This window comes from Lepus europaeus, chromosome 8 (assembly GCF_033115175.1).
Source record: "Lepus europaeus isolate LE1 chromosome 8, mLepTim1.pri, whole genome shotgun sequence".
Lineage (NCBI taxonomy): Eukaryota > Metazoa > Chordata > Mammalia > Lagomorpha > Leporidae > Lepus > Lepus europaeus.
The window spans coordinates 86,941,688-86,955,593 of NC_084834.1; the positions used below are offsets into that span (position 1 = coordinate 86,941,688).

The window sequence follows — 13,906 nt, forward strand, 5'->3', positions numbered from 1 at the left end:
CCTTGTTCAAAGAGATTCACACTATGTAATAAACCAAAAGTTAGGGAGATTATGACTGTACACAGTCAGTATGGAAACTATATAGTCATATTTGAGTGCAGTGCTATGCTAGTAGGTATTAGCCTTGCCAAAAATAAAAAAAAAAACTAATTTGCAATGTTTTCTAATTTCTTTTGCATAAATATTGTCAAAAGGCTGATTTCAAGCTATCAAAATGACACAAATTAATCCACAATTGGGAAATATGTACAGTAGCTATTATATAGTACTTTAGTCATCTAAATTTAATTGCTGTAAATAAGTTCATGATTGTAAGGAATAGTAAAATAAACTAAAAATGTGTTTCAGTACAGGTATCCCATTTAAAAACATAATTTATTGAATGATGAGTTTACAAAATTTATTTTGATGCCTTTGCTTAACTTCCAGCTTACACATTTTCTGAAATTCTAATAGTAGTCAGGTATAAGCACCCCGCTTTAGCATACCATTTGATAGACTAGACACAAAGACCACCCAGGTAATACAAACTGCCATGAGATACAAAGATGTCTCTTTTAGTTTTTGCTTAGAACCACTGAAGAGAACAACCTAATGCTCCCAGTAGTTCATGGCAGTCATTTCTCCTACATTGCCTTCTTTCTTCCTGATTCAGTTCTGGTCTCCAGTGGCAGTTGCCAGCATTATTATTATCATCAAGTTGTTTAAAAAAAAATATAGCAACCATGACCATAAGGTAGCCATACAACCATTTCTTCTGACCAGTAACATTTCTGCTCTCACACCATTTATTAAAATTCCTGTCATTAAGACAAATATATTGAAAAATAATGGAATATAATAAAATTCACTGTATGGAATCAGGCTGTTTTCTTAAATTCCCATTGACTAGAAGAAGGTTTTTAAAATTTCTGACCTTCATTTTGCATACCTATATCTAGGAAGTAATATTAATGTGTACACTTTAAAGATATAATCCAGAAAATAATTACCATGGAAAAATCAAATCATAACCTACATGAATTGTAGAGTGGCTAATTCCTGGGTATATATGTAAGAAAGAAATCTCACGATGCATTTTCCTAACTAGCTCATCATTCCACTAACTGTATAGGGAGGGTAACTGTGTTCACTGGGAAAATCATGCAGACCTTCAATTTTACTGATTATTGCAACAAAGATGATTAAATGAATTACTTTCATTGTTTCACATATGAATAAAACCTAACAGTAGGGGCCGGCGCTGAAGTACAGCAAGTTAATGCCCTGGTCTGAAGCACTGGCATCCCATATGGGCACCGGTTCAAGACCCGGGTGCTCAACTTCCGATCCAGCTCTCTACTATGGCCTGGGAAAGCAGTGCACCCCTGTGGGAGACCCAGAAGAAGCTCCTGGCTCCTGGCTTTAGATAGGCACAGCTATAGCAGTTGTGGCCAATTGGGGAGTGAATCAGCAGATGGAAGACCTCTCTCTCTGCCTCTCCTCTCCGTGTAACTCTGACTTTCAAATAAATAAAGAATGCTAAGAAAAAAAAAAAAAAAACAGTAAAGTGAAGTGCATTTAATAGATCTCTCAATTTTTTCTATTTATTTATTTATTTATTTTTTGCAAGGCAGAGTTGCAGAGAGACAGAGGCAGAGGCAGTGAGGTCATCTATCCACTGATTCACTCCCCAAATGGTTGCAATGGCCACAGCTGGATCCATTTGAAGCCAGGAGCCAGGAACTTCTTCCAGGTCTCTCACATGGGTATAGGGGCCCGGGGACTTAGGCCATCTTTTACTGCTTCCTCAGGCTATAGTAGAGAGCTGGATCAGAAGTGGAGCAGCCGGGACTCAAACCAGCCAGCACTGATATGGGCACTGCAGGCCGCAGCCTCACTTGCTACATCACAGCACCAGCACCTTAATAGTTTTATAATAACATGAAAAACATAAATTAAAAGCTAATAACCATTTCTCCTTACCTGATAAATAAGAGGATGTTTGGCATCAATTTATTTTTGAATCCTTTCATAGCATCTTACAGCTTTAGAGCTGAGTTTTAGTGTATCATCTATACCAGAATCCCAAACCCTTCATTTGACATATGAGAGAAGCTAAGCTCCAAGAGGATATCTGACCCCTGCCCAATGTCATGCAGCTACTTACTACCAGAGTGCAATGAAGTGTACAGACCGTACTGTTCACCAGCACCAACACTGAAAGTCATTCATGTTAGAGTAAACCATTACCTCTTGTAGAACTCTCTTCATCTTCAGCAGTAATGTCTTGACTGCTGTGCAGTCCTGTAACATCAGTCTGAATGGCAGAGAATCTATGCCTCCATTTTCTTCCACACCCTGGAGTGGCCAATCTGTAGATGGACTGCTGGGCATTCGGCTGAGATGGGAACACCTGGCTTCCTGATCAACATCTTTTGTTAATTTCAAGGAAAGGTTCCTAATAAGAAAATAAATGAGCAAAAATTACAATGCAGCATGCTTGGAGCATTATTTCCCAAGCTGTTGACCAATGCTCCTAGTACACTAACAAAATTTCTTGTGAGCTTCAACATTTCGTCACATTAGTCTCTGAAAATTACCAGATCTTCTGCAGAAATTATTAAATGGGTCAGTTATTTATTTGTTGACAGATTCAATAATTCCTGTTTTAGGACATCATCATTCCCCAATTACCATTTCAGTTATACCTGATATTTAACTTTAAAAAATACTCAAAGTCAACAAAAAACAAGTTTCTTATTTAGAATTTCTTATTTAGAATTTAGAAAGACAAGTTTCTTATTTATAATTTCTGTTAATATGTTTTGAAATTAACTAGTACAGAAAGTTAGCTAGCAAAAATTTAGGAAAAAATTAATTATTTTAAATCACTGAAGCAATGAATGACAATTATAGTGATTAAGAAAGGCAATATACACAGGATTTTATGTAAAAATGGTACAAATGAGAGCAACAGAGAAGAGGTTTATCTCCCTTATGTAATTACATATGAAGCGAAGCACAATATGATACTCCAAAATATGCCACATGCTCCTAAACATTGTCAGCTGAAGGTAAAGCAGAAGCACTTACAGGAAAAGCTCTCTGCCCTCTCCGTATTTGCCCAGCTCTGGATATAAATGTACAGAGGTGCTTCCTCTCTCCTCTCTACCAAGAACAGAAGTTAATTAGTGGAGAAAACCCTGGACCCGCATAACACGGAAATAGCTCCCGAGAACTCTACGTAACAAACTCTCCTCACTGGCCTTTATCTTACTACCTAGCCCTCATCTTCTCATGGAAAAGTAAAATTAAAAAAGTAATCTGAATTTTCCATAAATGTTTTGAAGACCCTGTATTTCCCTTTCTACAAAAAGCTCCAAGTCCTTTCCCTCTGTCTTGTCCTTTCTCTAAAAATCCATTGTTCTAAGATATTATATCAGCTCAGATTCCAACCATCCCTACGGGGAGTTCATCACTGAATGCTTCCATGTGTATGCATGATACACATGCCTACACAACTCTGTTTTTCCTTTGTTAATGTTTTGTCAGTCTGATTTAAAAGGCCTCTGCCCAGAATGAACTGATGATGAGTAGAAGAAAAAGAAAATGTTTCTTCCCCTAGATATGCTTATCAACTGATGATTAGATGATAAAAATTGTAGTATGCCCAAGACCACAGGCTCACATTCATATTTGTTTAGTTGAAAATGAACTATTATTTTAAAATGATGATTTTAAAATAATTTAACGTAGCTTATACACATAAAAGAAAGAATGCTAAGATTCAGAATTTTCAAGGTATAAATTATGATAGATTTTAAAATACTATGAAAAAGTTATTTAATGCTATAACTAGTACTCCAACAGTATTTTTCACTTTGTGTTGCTATGTGGGGGCAAACTGTTGAAATCTTTACTTAATATATACTAAACTGATCTTCTGTATATAAAGAGAATTGAAAATGAATCTTGATGTAATGGAAGGGGAGAGGGAGCGGAAAGAGGAGGGTTGTGGGTAGGAGGGAAGTTATGGAGGAGGAAGCCATTGTAATCCATAAGCTGTACTTTGGAAATTTATATTCATTAAATAAAAGTTAAAAAAATTTTAAAAAATACTATGAAAAATACTATGACAGTTGCTTTTTAAATGTTTATCTGTTTGCCTTTGTTTATTAAAATCATGAATCTATATAATAATGATAATTAATAACATAACATAACAGAATCTTTATGAAAAACAGCTTAGGGCTCATATTCAATTTCAATACCTGACATACATATTTTATTTTCTGAATTATATAAGATCCCTTAGCAATTTACATTGGAAAAACAAAAGGATGCTCTGGTACCTGGCACCAAGTCAGAGAGATACACAAATAAGAAAATATGCTCTCAATTAATTTTACTTAAATACGATTACAGTAAAATCAATATAATTTAATTTATAAACTATTAGATAATTAGTAAAGGAAACACAATTTTGAAACATTCAATTATTTACCTGTCTTCAGAAACTTGGTCATTGATAACAATCATCACTTGAAATTACAAGATGGTAATGAAATATTAAACAATCAGAGCTAACATTTTTTAAAGGCTGACTCTTGACCAAAAACTGTGCCAACTGTTTCACGTGTGTTAATTCATTCAAACCGCGATCAAGTCTCGAAATAAAATGTAAAGAGGCATCTTTTTTCCCTATGAAGAAATTGATGCACAGACAAGTAAATTTCCTTATATTTAAAGGACTAGTAAGAAATGGAACTGAGATGGACTTAGCTAACCACTTTTAATAATATAAGGCATTTACTTCCTACTAACCACACAATTAGTATGCATAGAACATTACCTAATATTTATACTAACACATGCTTTACTGTAGCTAAAGGATGTCATCTATGCCAAACCATTCAATCCTCACCACAACTCTTAGGTAGGTACTCCTATACTCCCCATTTCACTATTAAGGGGTTTGACTCTTAGGAGGTTAAGTAAGTTGTCAAAGGTTACACAGCTAACAAGGGACACTGCTGAGATGTGAATGCTGGCAATAGCTTCTGGCTCAAAACCACTACATCATCATATATCTATTCTGAAAAACATGCAAGCAGATGAATAAAAAGCTGCATTCTTACGACCATACACAGAATCACAAATGTTTTTTTCCTTAAATGTATTTTTTTTCTGATATGACTGATTCATTTTGGCTACATTATATACAACTTGCAGTGAACCATACCATCATCACTAAATGATTCTATTTTACATTAGTGTCCTCCTTTTATGTTGTTTTTCATTTAACAAGATAATATGTATTTTAATCTATATTATTTTATTCAACATACATTTTGTTCAAGAACCCACAATTTGGGCTGAGCTCAGCAGGGAGGGTTCATTTCTACTCAGCATCAATGGAGGTGGCTGGAATGTTGGGGGCTGAGGTCATCTGAAGCATTGTTCCTCCATGTCCCCATGCCTAGCCCCTAGGGTGAGAAGATTCAGACATTCCTGGCCAAGGGCACCTCTCTCCAGTCCTCACTCCACGTGGTCTACCCAGCATGTAGTTTTGAGTAATCAAGATTTCTCATATGTTGGCTCAAAGCTCCAAGACCTGTGTCCAAAAGAAAATCCAGGGGAAGCTGCATCTCTTACAACAGTATTTCAAAAAGGTGGTGGAAAAGTAGAGCTTAAAGGAAAGCTCATTTTGGTATAAAATGTTTTTGAAATCTGAGCATAGTTTTTTTTTTTTTTTAAATAGAAACTCATTTTCCATGACTTTTATGAAGATATCATGTATATCCCAGCATTAGAGGTCATCAGCATCACTTCCACTCTCCACAATGCAGCTCTAAGGGACCCTCCAGCTTCAAGGAGTGGGAAATGGGATACACCTCTTGAAGGCAGTGCGATTTGGGAAGACCATGTGAACCTGGAAAATACTACTATAGCCCCTTAGGGAAGAAATGATCTCCCACAATAATAATTAATAATACTCAACTATAACAGAGATTAATTTTGGTGATAGAGAAAGGCTTCCTAAATCCTTCCCCTAAACAGATTAGCTTTCATTGTTCACACACCCTTTACATATATGATCTCATGGAAACTTCACCTCTATTCCACAGCGTAGATATTATTTCCTCATTTCACAAAATCAAGAGCTGTGGTTCAGAAGCCTGCTCAGGTCACTCCTAGGGTAAGGAGCAGGTCTGGATTTGAAGCGCTGTGTGGCTACACAGCAACAGGAGTGATTTACTTTCCTATTGTTAGTGCCTTCTATGACAATTTTCCCTAACTCCAGTAAGAATGAAATGGGGTATAAAAATTAGAAGTTACGGTCATTTTTGAGAAAAGTACAGTCATATTTTAGTTATAATAGAAATTTCAAAGGCTTATCAGGTTTACATTGTAAAGCAGCTCAGTGTTTCACAGATATTAGGCTGACTCAGTAACTATTTATATCATCAAAATAGAATAAATGATGCAATGAGTAAATGAATAAAACACAATTATTTGACATCATCTATGCATACGATTTGCATTTGTACAAAGTCCACTGATCAGTAATTTGCTACCTACTGCAGATCTGCTGCCCATGCTTCAAAATTCTTCAGCACTCAGCAACAAATAATCAAACAAATGTTTCTTTAATTCCTCTCAGTTAGCTTATGGATTCTTTGAAATGCTTTAACCAACCATGGATCTAGACATCTGTGAGAACTGACAAAACTTTCAAGAACCATTCTAATGTACAGTGCTCAGATTACATTTAGGGGGATTTTCTGAGAGTCTGAAGATTATAATCTAACATTTACAAATATTAGAATCTCTGTCATTTTTTCAGTGGTTAAGATGGCCCGTATAGAGACATGCATGCAGGAGATAAAAGCAGCTATTGCTTTTATACTCTTGTGGTTGGGCTTCTATCCTTAATTCCAAAAAGAGAAAGTTGCATTTTTTTTTTTTTTGCATAATGATGGAAAACCTCCACATGGTGTCTAGCAGATACCAGTGCCTGAAGTTGCAGAAATTGAGAGAATTCTGTCACTAACCTCAAGAGGTTCACCACAATTATCAACTTTTCAGAAGCTGACATTCAAAAATAACATATTCCTTTATGTATGAAGAGCAACTCAATTTATTTTAAAATATTTCTACATTAATAAACAGATCTACAAGGCCATAATAATCAAATGATTCTAATTTAGGTCAAAACAGCTGGGGAAGTGACTGTGCAGCATGGCTGTTACTGTGCAACAGAGGCCAGCTTAGCCCTCCTGTTTTAATTTGTGGCCATTATCTTTTTGATTGGTTAGTGTCAATGGTTTATAATCATTCAATATTTTCAATATTAATGTTCTAAACAATAAACCATTATTGGGCCCAGAACACCCAAGACTTTTTAAATAAATTCACCAGAAAAAAAAAAAAACCTGTGGCAAGCAAGAAAAAGAGAAAAATCTCCAAAGCAAAGCCACAGATTGCTCTACTACAGACAATTCATAATGAGACCAGAGAGAGTAGAACAGGGTTCAGGTGCTCCTCTGTTCCTGCATTAGCAGAGCTCACAAGATAATGCATTTCATGCACTTTGGGATACATCGCTCTCTGCCAACTCTCTGAATTATTACAGTTTATGTAACTGAACAAATGTGCTTTGTATCAAAAAAGATAGTCCCTTAACTTTTGGTGGAAAAAGGTATGATACTGAAGCTGTATACAATAGTCCATTAATCACCATAACTACTGCAAACACAAAACAAAGACAAAATAATCTCCAATGAGCTCATTTATACACAGTTCAGCCTCTCTATGTCAACTCCATGAATCTTGGGTAGAACTGCTCAGGAATATTTATACCTGCTTTGTCACTTATGAATTCTGACCAAATCTCCATAATTTAAAATTTTGTAACATTCATACAAAGTTAAATTGAGACTTAAGGGTCTCTCTTAGTCCATAAGTACTACAATAACAAAGATTTTAAACAAGTGTAACAACAAAATTCATCTATATATATATATATAGAGAGAGAGAGAGAGAGAGAGAATTTCACCTGGCACTAAACTTAAATGATGAATTGATTGTTTCCTTTTGTCACTGGGATCCTTTGTGTGAAAAGAATTTCTACCAAGCAGATTCTAAAGTTCTTCTGTCACTCTATTTTCTTTCTTTTTTTTTTTTTTAAATTTATTTGACAAATAATGATAGACAGTGAGAGAGAAAGACAGAGAGAAGGTTCTTCCTTCCGTTGGTTCACCCCCAAAATGGCCGCTACAGCCGGAGCTACACCATTCTGAAGCCAGGAACCAGGTGCTTCCTCCTGGTCTCCCATGTGGGTGCAGGGGCCCAAGCACTTGGGCCATCCTCCACTGCCCTCCTGGGCCACATCAGAGAGCGGGACTGGAGGAGGAGCAACCGGGACTAGAACCTGGTGCCCATATGGGATGCCAGCGCCACAGGTGGAGGATTAACCAAGTGAGCCACAGTGCCAGCCCTGTCACTCTATTTTCATTATCACAGACAAGTTTAATGAGAAAACATATAATTTGTTATAAACAATGGAGTGACTACAGGACGCTTTCCTCAGCAGAGAAGTGCTAAGAGTATTTTTATTTTTCCCATTTAGTTATAACAAGTATTATTAGTCTGATAGTGAATAATTTTTTTCCTGTCTACATGGACTCACTAAGTGATTTGAAAACTTTCCAATATCAGGGCCAGATTACAAACAAAATACAAGGTGGTGTCTGGTGCACAGCTTTGATTCTCTTACTGGTCATACTTACTCCTCCTCATTTAGCACTATGACAGCTTTCCTTACAGGGAATCTCCAGAGCCAACAGACATGTCCTTTACCTGCACTTCATAGATGTGGCTGACTTTGAAACCAAGTTTTTGAGGAATAAACAAAATTCTTCTCTATTTTCCTGGTGTAATAAATAAACATAAGCATAAGCTCATGATATTCTTCCAAAATATCATTTAATTGACTTGTAGAAACTAGTAATTTTAGGTCGGCACCACGGCTCACTTGGCTAATCTTCCACCTATGGCACCACACCCCAGGTTCTAGTCCCAGTTGGGGCGCCGGATTCTGTCCCGGTTACTCCTCTTCCAGTCCAGCTCTCTGCTGTGGCCCAGGAAGGCAGTGGAGGATGACCCAGGTGCTTGGGCCATGCACCCACATGGGAGACCAGGAGGAAGCACCTGATTCCTGGTTTCGGATTGGCGCAGCATGCCAGCCGCAGCGGCTATTTGGGGGGTGAACCCACGGAAAGGAAGACCTTTCTCTCTGTCTCTCTCTCTCTCACTGTCTAACTCTGCCTGTCAAAAAAAACAAACAAACAAACAACAACAAAAAAAAAAAACCCAGTGATTTTAAAAACCCCAACTTGGGAAAATACCATTATCTAAAATAAACCTCATTTCTAAAAGGTCCAGGTTACTTATGATGAATCTAATCTTAATTTGAATAACTCTGACAGGCACATAGGGCCTTCACCTATGTGGTTCGGGTTATGAAAAAGTACACCTTACCTACTTTCAGAATACCCCTTAAAATATATCATGTCTCCAGGAAAATGTATGCATCTGGAATCCCACCTTCACAAATACACATACTTCTTTTTTCTTCAATAAGCTTTCCTTTAATTCACATTTACAAGTGCAGCTAAAAGTTAATTTCAGGGAAACCTCTGGGAACATACTGTACAGAGCTACATTCTACCTCACTTTCTCCATAACATAGTGTTATGGAGAAACACTACATAAATTATAGCCAAATTTCATTTTAATCATTTATGAAATCTTCAAAAAGTTCGTGGAAAATACATATTTTGCTTTATGCTGCTGTCCCTGGACAGTACAGGATGGATGTAAGAGTACTGGTCTTCAAACTCATCCTTACCAACTCACATTTTTAAACACATACACACACACTCACATACAGCCTGTTGTGTGTAATCTGGTAATGGATAGATCTATTACATGAAGCAAAAGACCCAGGTTTAGGATCAGACAACCATAACCATGTCTTCCTCTTTTGGCCTTTCACATGGCTGAGCCTCTCTTAACTTCTTGGTACTAGTTTTTCTGTTTAATTTTTAATCTTCCAGTAGGAGGACATCAAGTCACCAATTGATGACTTGTCTCCCATGAAACATTTTCAATGTGGAGGGGATTTTAAGCATACACAAGGGCCAAAGTGCCAGCTCTCATAGTCAAAATGAGGCTGTTCAATAGGCTATGCACTTCAAATCCTTGCTCTCCCTGTGATAAAAATAACAAAGACTTCCTGCTGTGCAGAGCTGCAGCTGCTGCTGACTTATCCCTGAGATTGCTCATGTACCTAGAACACAGTGCAGGAATGAGGGCCTTGGATCAAAGTATGCAAAAATACAAAACCAGAATATTTACGTTAAGAAAAAAATAGTAAACATGCACAAGATACATAGTTTGCACTCAGTGCAGTTGGCATCCTGGAAAAAGTTGGACTCAAAGCACAGTTATCCCAAAGGAGCAAATAAATACAATTTCATCAGCTCAGAGCGTGGTGGGAATGAGGTTAGGAGTAACAGTTCTGTATTTGTTCCCTCAACCACCTTTTTGCTGGTCATCAAAACTCATTGCTTGGGACAGTTCCCAGCACCCTACTCCAAGACTGCCCTATTTAGGCTAGGCCTAAGCACTTGGGCCATCTTCCACCGCTTTCCCTGTTCATTAGCAGGAATCTGGATCGGAAGTAGAGCAGCCAGGACTCCAACTGGCTCCCATATGGGATGCTGGTGTCAAAGGTGGAGGCTTAACCCATTGTGCCACAAGACAGGCCACAGAAAAAAATTATTACGGAAACATTTTATAAACTAATCATCTATACCTCCTTCATGCATCCGTAAACAATTAAACATAACCCCTTAATCTTTTTCAGTGCTGCTTCTCCATATCGTTCAGAAGTAAGAAGAAACATGGTGGAGGTGGTGGGTTTTACCCCAGTGTTTCCTTTCTGGCAAAATGGCACATTAAAAGTGACAGCCACTTTCCTGTGGATGCTGTTTTTTTCTTAGAACTAGTGTTATAGCCCTCAAACATGACGAAAGTCAGCTGTTTGAAAGACCTGAGTTAACTTGCCTCTGCATTGGTGTCAATTTTTCGCTGAATTGAACCAGTGCCGGAGATTCCCTACCTCTGTAATTCATGTGAGAAAAAGCAGCATAATCTTTGTCTATGTATTGTACTTCAGGTTAGGTCGTTCTTCTGACCTGAAAGTGAAAGAATGCTAAGTAGTTTAATTACAAAAGGACATATTCTAATGAGAGGGATATTACGTCTAAAAATAGGGATAAGACAACATAACTAGCTGTGTAAATATTTGCAATTATATTCAAGATTTGTCCATTGTAAGAGATTAGGAGCAGCACCTGTATTTCTTGCTCACAGAATCCTCCACAACTCTATGCAAAAATTATTTTTTTTTATTTTTTTATTTTTTATTTATTTTTTTTTTTTAATTTTTGACAGGCAGAGTGGACAGTGAGAGAGAGAGATAGAGAGAAAGGTCTTCCTTTTGCCGTTGGTTCACCTTCCAATGGCCGCCGCGGTAGCGTGCTGCGGCCGGCGCACCGCGCTGTTCCGATGGCAGGAGCCAGGTGCTTATCCTGGTCTCCCATGGGGTGCAGGGCCCAAGCACTTGGGCCATCCTCCACTGCACTCCCTGTCCACAGCAGAGAGCTGGCCTGGAAGAGGGGCAACCGGGACAGGATCGGTGCCCCGACCGGGACTAGAACCCGGTGTGCCGGCGCCGCAAGGCGGAGGATTAGCCTAGTGAGCCGCGGCGCCGGCCTCTATGCAAAAATTAGATTCAGTGTGGAAAAAGAATTTGGCTCATCTAATTATCCTTCTCATTTAATAAATGAGGAGGCTCAAATTTTCGAAGTGTCAGTCAGATAGAAGTTTCAGGATGCTGGTCTCCTAATCCAGTGTTCTTTTCTCCACATTTTGACATCTCTTAAAAGGGTTAAAATTTAAAATATATTTATATTTCTTTTTCTGTTTTCACTAAAGCTGCAATAGCGCGATATTGTTAAGTTACAGTCTTAAGGAATTAGAAAAAATAGCAAGGGCCCCACCACCAGTTAAAACTAGTGACAGTCTCCTCTTCCAAGAGTAGAGAAATTAAACATCTGCCAGTGCAAATCTACTCATAAAAACTTCGGAAGATCATGCTTATTCTTGAAAAGACAAGGCTGACTCGATTGTCTGTATTCATTACCTTTTTCACAGGCCATTAACGTCATGAGCATTTCTCTCATTATCTACCTTTTGCTTTCACATGTGATTTGAGATCCAGCTTAAAGAGCATTTTACTTACGAAAGGAATTAGAATTAATGAAAGTGGAGTTGAAGTACAGTAGGGTTGAACAAAGAATGACTCAAATTATTATTTAAAAAAATACCACGCACCTAAAGATACACATCAAATCTCTCTGCACACACATCTTTCACTTTGTTATTAATCATTTAATTATCAGCATTGCATGCCATTAATTAAGCTATGATTGAATTATTAATACAACAGGGTTAATTTCTTATAACACTGAAACTGAGAAAGTTGAGAGCACAAAATAAAGGACACCTTACAGATGAAAAGAAATCAAATTTTTTTATTCTCCCCTGATATTATATAAGTGTTTCTCAACTTAGAAAACATCACAAACTGGTTGGATTCTCTGTGTTTAATAAATATCAACTATTTTAAAAACCTTAAAATTCCTTATCTCTAGCTTTTCATTCCGATCATCACATAAAACACATAAATTCTCTGATGTGTTGGCAGACTTTTATATTCAACATTTTCCAAATTGCACGTTTTGGAGGAGGAAAGTTCAGAAAAATTTTTTTTTCTCTCTCTCTTTTTAAAAATTGATCTCTTCATTTATTTGAAAGGCAGAGTGTCAGAGACAGAGGGTGTGATGCAGGCAGCGGGGAAGAGAGAAAGAATTTTCCATCCCCTAGTTCAGTCCCCAAAATGTCCACAACAGAGCCCGGATCTGCACGTGGGCCTTCCACATGGGTGACAAGGGAACCGAGTATTTGGGACATCTCCCACTTCCCAGGGACATTAGAAGTGAGATGGATTGGAAGCAGAGCAGCCAGGACTAGAGCTGGTGCTACAATTTGGGATGCCAGTGTCACACAAGAGGAAGTTTAAGCTGCTGTGCTACAATGCCCAGCTTTGGCACTCTCTTATCCACCACTCTAAGAACAGCAAAGTTGAAACATTTTAAACTCCACAAGAAATGTAGAGTTGAACAAAATCTGATATTTGAGGAAAAATTATACCACTATGATACTGAAGAGCTTTTAAAAATAACGGAGTTCAATTGCATTGTAGATCATTGTTACCATATTTACTTTCAGATGTGCTGACACAGGAGAAAATCATCTAAAAAAGAAATAATTTTATTATATTCTAGTTAATGTTTTGGTGGCCACAGTAGTCTATAAATATATTAAACACTGGAGTTTTTTTTATAGTTAACTATGATGCAAACACATTAGGTATATTTGTTACTTTAACTTTTTATGCTATAACTGAAATGAAATATTTTTAGTGGGAGAAATACACAGAAAAATTCTTCTTCATTTTATCACTGCTATTGAAAATAAAAATATTTTAAGTGAGAAACTCCAGTTATAATATGATTTGCCTATTATGAACTTCTTTTTGACAATACGAGTTTTATATTCTCAGTGTAATAGAGTCAGTAAGTTGAGAAACATTTACAAAGATGGGAATTATATTCTTAAAAATAAATTTATCTTCAGTGCTTCTTGTTACCTGCCAACTTCTCTTCACTATCAGAATAATGAAGCACAAACCACTATTTTTTTTGCTTACTTCACATCCATATCATGTAGC

At 37.2% G+C, this 13,906-nt stretch overlaps 1 protein-coding gene across 1 annotated transcript in view; it reads right to left on the bottom strand.

Annotated features, from left to right (window-relative positions):
* Positions 1-13,906, bottom strand: part of CCSER1 (coiled-coil serine rich protein 1) — a 1,228,673-nt gene that overhangs the window by 917,936 nt on the left and 296,831 nt on the right. The window contains exon 5 of the mRNA XM_062199158.1: positions 2,233-2,440. Within this exon, the coding sequence (XP_062055142.1) occupies positions 2,233-2,440 (208 nt within the window). The remainder of the gene's footprint in view (positions 1-2,232; positions 2,441-13,906) is intronic.